Source organism: Limulus polyphemus, unplaced genomic scaffold (genome assembly GCF_000517525.1).
Source record: "Limulus polyphemus unplaced genomic scaffold, Limulus_polyphemus-2.1.2 Scaffold7552, whole genome shotgun sequence".
In the NCBI taxonomy this organism is placed as follows: domain Eukaryota; kingdom Metazoa; phylum Arthropoda; class Merostomata; order Xiphosura; family Limulidae; genus Limulus; species Limulus polyphemus.
This window is the reverse complement of record NW_013673162.1, coordinates 1-8,707: the sequence shown is the minus strand read 5'-3', so window position 1 is coordinate 8,707 and position 8,707 is coordinate 1. Positions and strand designations below refer to the sequence as shown.

The following is an 8,707-nucleotide window of genomic DNA, read 5'->3' as shown; positions in this document are numbered from 1 at the left end:
AACTGGAGAATTAAAGAAGTAGGAGGAAGTAAACTGGAGAATTAAAGAAGTAGGAGGAAGTAAACTGGAGAATTGAAGAAGTAGGAGGAAGTAAACTGGAGCTTTGAAGAAGGAGGAGGAGGAAGTAAGCTGGAGAATTAAAGAAGTAGGAGGAAGTAAACTGGAGAATTGAAGACGTAGGAGGAAGTAAACTGGAGAATTGAAGAAGTAGGAGGAAGTAAACTGGAGAATTAAAGAAGTAGGAGGAAGTAAACTGGAGAATTGAAGAAGTAGGAGGAAGTAAACTGGAGAATCGACGACTGAACGAAGATCATCAATCAAACACACCAGTTTTGAATATATATTTAATTGACAAGCCTTAGGGGCATAAGAAAAGGCCCTTTTCTGGGAGGCGGGACCCGAGGATCCAATGCCAGAAAATCCGATGTGGGGTGGGGAGAACCCCGAGAAAATCAGCTTTCACTTGTAAGACGCCGAATACTCTAGCTGACCAATGCCTAAGCTGTAAGGCTAGAATGTAAAGAGAATTTTATTAAGTAATATAATAACAACAATTAACTTGGAAAAATGACATCTATAGTATAAACACAGATGGGTAATACGAGGTGCACGTGCAACAAAACCCATGATTAGAAGAAGATGCGCCATGAAAAAGATTTTGTACCATTGTTCTACATAAACGACCCTGCTCCAGTTAGCACCTCGTAAACAGCGACATTCCCTTTCAAAACGTCATGACGTCCATATAACAAAAGTACGAGTTTTCAAGCAAGGGGTATATAAGAATACTAACTTAGACCTATTTTTAAGTTTCTTTCAAGCCTTCGTCCAAGCGAGGGGTGTATAAGAATACTAATACAGGCCTATTTTAATCTCCTTCAAACCTTCGCCCAAGCGAGGGGTATATACGATTACTAATACAGGCCTATTTTTAGTCTCCTTCAAACCTTCGCCCAAGCGAGGGGTGTATAAGAATACTAATACAGGCCTATTTTTAATCTCCTTCAAACCTTCGCTCAAGCGAGGGGTATATATGATTACTAATACAGGCTTATTTTTAATCTCCTTCAAACCTTCGCCCAAGCGAGGGGTGTATACGAATACTAATACAGGCCTATTTTCAGTCTCCTTCAAACCTTCGCCCAAGCGAGGGGTGTATAACAATACTAATACAGGCATATTTTTAGTCTCTTTCAAGCCTTCGCCCAAGCGAGGGGTGTATAAGAATACTAATACAGGCATATTTTTAGTCTCCTTCAAGCCTTCGCCCAAGCGAGGGGTGTATAAGAATACTAATACAGGCATATTTTTAGTCTCCTTCAAGCCTTCGCCCAAGCGAGGGGTGTATAAGAATACTAATACAGGCCTATTTTTAGTCTCCTTCAAGCCTTCGCCCAGAAGGCCATTCATCAATACTAGCACTCGTTAGCTAGACTGGACAACGAGAATCAAACGTCTATCTGATACGATATTTGTAAATTCAATACGTGAATTTTAAAATTACGGTTTAAACGCCGAAAACTGTAGACGTTTTGAAATTCAAAAGACTTAATATCTGTGATAAAAACGCCTGAAATCTAAGTGATTTTTATCAGAAAAATTAAACTTACTGGATTCCAATGTTTCATCCTCCAACGTAACTTAAAAAACCGCAATATGTTTCATAGTACGCGGCTCGTAATAAGAATCAATGTTAAGACTCGAGTGGACGTCATCCACCCATTATTTTTGAGGAAACATACTTTTTCCATACCCTTATTTGTCTTGAAAATTTTAATCTTGCTATTTTATTTCTGCGTTGGGTAATCTTATATAGTCCATTCACTCAGCATAAGTCTTGAAGGCAAATTAATGCGGGAGGCCTATTTGATATAGCGGAGTGAAGGAATGTGTGCCACAGGCGCACCCATTTCGGCTGGAGTCCAGGGCTCGCCTCAAGGCCCTAGAATCTTTTTAGTTCTAGATTAAATTTTGTCCATTATCCTGCTTTTCCTGAGAGCATCTTTCATAATCTTGATGCATTTTTACTGGGGCAGATTAAAAAGTGGGAGCAGGTCCCCCTGCTTACTACGCCACTGAACTGTTATGAGGAGACTAACCCTGATTACAGTTATAATTCAAAGGATATTTATCTACAAATAGATGATCTTAGTGTGAGCTCGCCTAAACTACACAACTTTTTGTGAGTAAAATGGGTAAAAAACAATTTTTTCTAGAATAATCACCAAAGTTTCCACTACAGTAATTACTTCCGTTAATATATTTTATAGTTGAGCTTAATACTATTACAGTTGCTAGTAAACATTGATAATTATTAACTGATGAAATGAATACAAGGCGAACATTATTTCGTCATAAAATAGCTGTGATTAAACTACCTTTTATCTGAGCTGCCAGAATAATTGTATTATCTTCATCTTGTTTTGTTTGGACCATGATTCTACAAGGTCACAATTTTAAATGAAATTCTGCAGTAGCTAACCTGGAAACGAAACATTATTGTACAACAATTGAATATGTTGTCTTTGTCATTTCCAAGACTGACAATATTCAATAATTGTTTATTGTTTTTTACTTGTGATTTCAAAATTTCACAATATATTTGTTTAATAGACAGTTTAAGTTATTGACTTTAGTCCGAGTTCAGGCAATGGTCGAATTCCAACAACTGCTTATTTGTGAATTTCTGTCTCATGTTATCTAAAGACCCGAAATACTTTAATTTTTAAAGTGTATATTGATGTATAAAGGATATTTTAATACAAGTAATAAACAACATTATAACACAAATTTATTATTTTTACTTAACTGGACCCTCAACGTTTCGCTCTATAGCTTCTTCAGGCGTACTTAACTTAAACACAAACCATTTGTGTTTTATTAGAACGCTCCTGAAGAAGCTGTAAAGCGAAACGTTGAGGGTCCAGTTAAAACATAACAAATCAGGTGTTATAATGTTGTTTATTACTAGTACCTAAAGTATTTTACTGAATAATGAATGTGGAGTCCAGTCTGTTAGTCGATTTTCTTGTCATTTAGTTTCGGAGTATTTTACTTCTCGTCGGTAATACTAGATAAGAGCAAATCGAAAGGATAAGATTAGGCTTAAAATAGTGGTGGAGCGCATATTATATATATGGTATTTGGAAATGTCTTTTGCTCACACAGTACTCCTATATAAAAATATAGGATTACTTTGTGACAGTCATTTCAAAATACGTTGTAATTTGATCAATGCCTTTAGTGACCTTAAAATCAAAACGTCGCAATATAAATCCATTTAGTAAGAGTTGACTCAGCATTTTTATTCAATTTATTAAAAAGTAATTTTCATTAATCAAAGAAAGCACTCTTTTGAGTGGAATTTACACAAATAGAACTTTTGACTTGTACTGCTATAAACCGTGGTGAGCAGAGCACAGATAGCCCTTTGTGTAGCTTTGAGTTTAACTACAAACAAACAAGTTAACTTTTGACTCGTACTGCTATAAACCGTGGTGAGCAGAGCACAGATAGCCCTTTGTGTAGCTTTGAGCTTAACTACAAACAAACAAGTTAACTTTTGACTTGTACTGCTATAAACAGTGGTGAGCAGAGCACAGATAGCCCTTTGTGTTTAACTACAAACAAACAAGTTAACTTGCTTATTTAAACAAATTCAACCCTAAAAAGAGCACTTTCTTTGATTAATGAAATACTTGCTTTATTCGTATTATATACTAATGGTATGTTCAATCATTCGAATAATAAAGTTCAGTTTATTTTAAAGTATTACGAGTAATTAAAGGAGCAAAGTAGGCATTTATATATATTTCAATAGTTACCGAGCGTTTCAATTCATTATTCGTATGCTCGGTCATTCGAATAACATTCAGCATTTATTTTAAAGTATTGTTACGACAGCGGAAGCCACGTGACTCTGGTAACACGTGATGAGTTTCTAGAAGGATCGGGGAACATTACGAATAATTCAGTTTTTGGTAGACGCTCTCTATTCCTGTATATAAGCGCGCCAGATAAAGCGAGACGATTAATCGGAACTGGAAGAGAGATTGAAGATATAGACAGATAATCGATTGAGTCAAGCCGTAAGTAAAGTGTGTAAATTATAAGTTAAAGTGACTGTGGAAATTAAGTGTATTGCAAAGTTGTATTGAGAAAGAATAAACTAGTTTTATTTAAGAAAGGACTTGTATCGCTGAAGTTCTTAGAAAAGAATTTCAGCGGAAAATTAACAAACGAACACAGACGTAACAGTATTAATGATAACTAAATAGCAAAATAGGCATACATATTTCAATAGTGTCTAAGAGTGTGTTTTGACATTTTTTTAGTATAAAATGTCGGGAGGTTTAATCTAATGATGGACAAAGAATAGATAGACGAAGCGACCTGAAAACGAAAGGCAGTTGCCGTCCATTCAACCAAATTTCATCATGAATACTCAACTTAAACAATCTATCAAAGAATAAGTAAATTACTTCAAATTTTTGATAAATAAGCTTACAGTTTCCTCACAATGGACAGGTGGTTAGCATACTGAGACTTAGAAACCAAGAGTTCATGGTTTGAATAATGTTGCCTCAAAAAATGCGTTCTGGAGACAGTCAAATACTACTTTTCAACCATAGATGTTATTTGTTGAATGGATATTGGTGATAGTCATTCTTCATAACTTTGAAGTAACAGACTTGAGGGGAAGTAGCTAGCCAAAACTCACCATTAACTCATGGGCTATTGTAATTGAATTGTGAGAAGATTTGACCATCACTCTTACAGCACATCCTTGGTCCCAAAGAGCAGAGAATTTTTTGGCTTTAATAAAATGTGAACCACGATTTCATTATCCAGCACTATAATTACTGGACCACGTTTGCTCCAGGTCAGAATGGCTGTACTTAAGTCTGTTGGCTAACGGCCTTTCCTTTAATCAGTCAGTTCGACATCAAGGACGACTATGTGAAAATAGCCCTTACTGAAGATTTATATAAAGGAGGTGACTGAAGTAATGTAAAGCCAATAATTAAGAAACGTCCTCATAAAGAATAAAACATGAAAGTAAAAAATAAACGTGATATTGACAGATCACGAAACACAAAAATGGTTATCATGGATTGGGAGAATTTTCAACCAGGTAAATTCTCTATCATGGTTTGATTAGGTTTTGTGATTATGCACGTATTCTACTTTCTGTAAACTCTTCAAGAATTGCATGGTAATTTTTGGTCTGTACTCAGTTTCTTGTGCATTGTTCGACTACAATGCACCAGCGATTTACTTGTGATGCAAAACTGTGCAATGTGAGATAGATAAATAGCAACAGTGGCGATCTTATAGTGAAATTATCACAGATTGTATTGTAATAACAGAATAGAGAAAACTAATTCTTGACAAATTGTGTTCTAAAGTAATTGAACTAGCCTGTGTGGACTTTGACGAAAAAGTCTGGTTTGGTTCTCTTAGAGTAAAGCCACACTGGGCTATTTGCTGTGTCTACCACAGGGAATCAAATCCCGGGTTTTAGCGTTGTAAGTCGGTAGACCTACCCACCAAAGGACAAGAAGAAGACACAATTATTTAAAGCTTTGGATACAACTGTGATAACCAACAGTGTAATAAACATTTGTATATACATTTGACTTGTTTTAATACATTATTTTAAAGCAAGTGGACTGTGTGCTGGTTGTTTATTGTTGAAATTTATCACCAACAAACTACAGACACCTACTGTGAAGAATCCTGCCCATACATAAAAACTGACAATTATATCATTTAAAATCTGCATTCTTATATCAGGTATTTGTACCACTGCCAAGTGCAAGGCTTTTCCTTTCAGGGCAGTTTATTATATACCAGTTGAAGCAATACACATGATTTGAAGCGTCACTTTTACAAGCTTTATATTTTAACCTTTGTGATTGATGTACTATAGTACGACATTTATAGTTACCTACCAGTTGATTTGTTCATTAAGCACAAAGCTACACAACAAGCTATCTATGCTGTGCCCACCACGAGTATCAAAACCCTGTTTTTAGCATTATAAGCCTACTGATTTACTGCTAAACCACTGGGATACTTTATCGATCAGAATATCTTCTACAGTCTCAGTGCTGGCCTCCTAATATATGCACACGTTAAAATCACCATTTGAGTGATATTTTGAAGCTAGGTCTCATGTCTTTTGATAAGTACAGGCAAGAAAATATCATGTTGCATTAAATCAATATTTATATAAAATTAGCACAAGTGGAATAAAAAAAATTTTGTATTTTTTCACACGTAAGTTTAAATGTTTATAAATATCAGTCTACTTTACAGGAGAGTTCAACATGTATATTTCTAGGTTTGTTAAACTGAAAAGTATTTGTTATGAATTTAAATTTCTGGTGGATAATAAACTTTTAAAAATCAGTCAAGATTCACTAATCAATAATATATTTCAAAAATAATTGTCATAAAAAACAAATTTACAAATCACAATTTCAGGATGTGTCCAACTAATGCAATTTTTGTTTCACGGTTTTCACTTCTCTAAGTGTACTTTGTTGAACAAATGATCGAACACCCTCTGACACATCAAGTACAACTACAAGGTATACATACTGTTACCTTGACATCATCGAAAATGATTAAACAACCAAGTATTTTAAGAAGAGGGGAAGTACTAGCAAAAATAAAGTTTTACATTAACATAAACATCTTACACTCAACCATCAAAGCATATGTTTTGTTTTGTATAAAAAGGGGCCAACTAGAGTAAGCTACAATACACTAATATATTACTCTGATGTGCCTGCTTTTAATGTAATCCATGAAATGTTTAATATACGGTATGTTTATATTATTGTATTTCTAAAGGTAGTATAAAGAACTAATGATAAAAATGATCATATATTGTTTAATTTTTGAAAAGAAAAACGTTCCATCATTCTGATGTTTAATGATACTAAATTAATATCTAAAAATACTGTAGCAGCTGTTTATTACAGTGTGATTACTCTCACGGAGTAAGTATAGACCTTCATTCATTCAGTAACTCAAATCTTTATTGAAAACTAACAGAGTTTATGCACGAGGTCCACCATGGAAAGGAAGTAAAGGTGTAACCTGCAAGCCTGGGATCTTTTCCATATCCTGAAACATAAAAATAGTTCCTTTCAATAAGTCATTTAAACCTTTAATATTAATGATACCATTCTTTTTGAAGTAATATAGTCTTCTCAAAAGTTTTGAAACTATATAAACAGTACTTGAAAGTTTATAAATTATTATAATGCGAAAATCCACTATATCTGTTTAAATATACACACATATCAATTATATCTGTTTAAATATACACACATATCAATTATATCTGTTTAAAGATACATACATATCAATTATATCTGTTTAAAGTTACACACATATCAATTATATCTGTTTAAAGATATACACACATATCAATTATATCTGTTTAAAGATACACACATATCTTTAAACAGATATAATTGATAACACACATATCAATTATATCTGTTTAAAGATACACACATATCAATTATATCTGTTTAAAGATACACACGTAATGACATAAGAATTATATGTATATAGGGTGTATGAAAAGCTCATACATTGCATAACTCGTGATGAGACAAATTTTATTTAGAACGTGTGAGCTCAGATGCTTTAATTTTTTTCTTAGGAACCCGGTTTTTTAATGGTTTTTGGGATTGTGGGATATATATGTATATCTTTAAACAGATATAATTGATATGTATGTATCTTTAAACAGATATAATTGATATGTATGTATCTTTAAACAGATATAATTGATATGTATGTATCTTTAAACAGATATAATTGATATGTATGTATCTTTAAACAGATATAATTGATATGTATGTATCTTTAAACAGATATTGTTGATATATCTTTAAACAGATATAATTGGTGTGTATCTTTAAACAGATATAATTGATATGTGTGTGTGTATCTGTAAACAGATATAATTGATATGTGTGTATATCTTTAAACAGATATAATTGATATGTGTGTATCTTTAAACAGATATAATTGATATATCGTTAAACAGATATAATTATATGTGTGTATCTTTAAACAGATATAATTGATGTGTGTATATCTTTAAACGAAATATAAATGTTTAAAACAGATATGAAAGTCTACCTTAGAGACAACTGTCATAGTAGATATACCATTAGAATATTAACTGTTCATGTTTGTGACTGGCTTACTGTGAATATTGTGAAAATTAATAATACCATAAAACATTTTTAATAATAAAATCACTCACCATTTGTTTCAACATCTCAGTAGTATCAGGGTCTACTTCAATAACATCCAAGTCAATAGCTGAAACCTGTAGCAAAACACAAACAACTCTTAACTGAAGCCTGTAACAAAATATGACTTGATTTCACCTCTAACATGTGTGAAGAACTTTGTCCAAAGATTGACGTTTTCATTTATAACGAACACAAAATCTTAAAACTATATTCTTAAAGCATTTCACATTTTTTTTTTGTATAAGTAATAAAGAGAAATATTTTGATTATACAATTAAGATGTAAAAAAAAAAGGTTTAGATTTGCATAATGTTATTGTTTTATTATAAACTAGCAGGAGTACTCGTCCACCTAGACAGAAGTTATGTGAATTCATGATTAATGAAAGGTTATCTTGGACATGGAAAGTTACTTCCCTT

At 33.0% G+C, this 8,707-nt stretch overlaps 1 protein-coding gene and 1 long non-coding RNA gene across 2 annotated transcripts in view; both read right to left on the bottom strand.

Annotated features, from left to right (window-relative positions):
• The window catches only part of LOC106474699 (outer dense fiber protein 3-like), a 16,949-nt gene extending 15,539 nt beyond the window's left edge, over positions 1 to 1,410 (bottom strand). The window contains 1 exon segment of the mRNA XM_022403002.1: positions 910 to 1,410. Coding sequence (XP_022258710.1) covers positions 910 to 1,410 — 501 coding nt within the window.
• Positions 1,411 to 7,027: 5,617 nt separating this feature from the next.
• Positions 7,028 to 8,447, bottom strand: LOC111089839. The gene is made up of 2 exons (XR_002614003.1): positions 8,297 to 8,447; positions 7,028 to 7,137 (listed from the first exon to the last, which is right to left on the bottom strand). It is a non-coding gene; the product is annotated as an uncharacterized LOC111089839 (long non-coding RNA).
• Between the last annotated feature and the right edge of the window lie 260 nt (positions 8,448 to 8,707).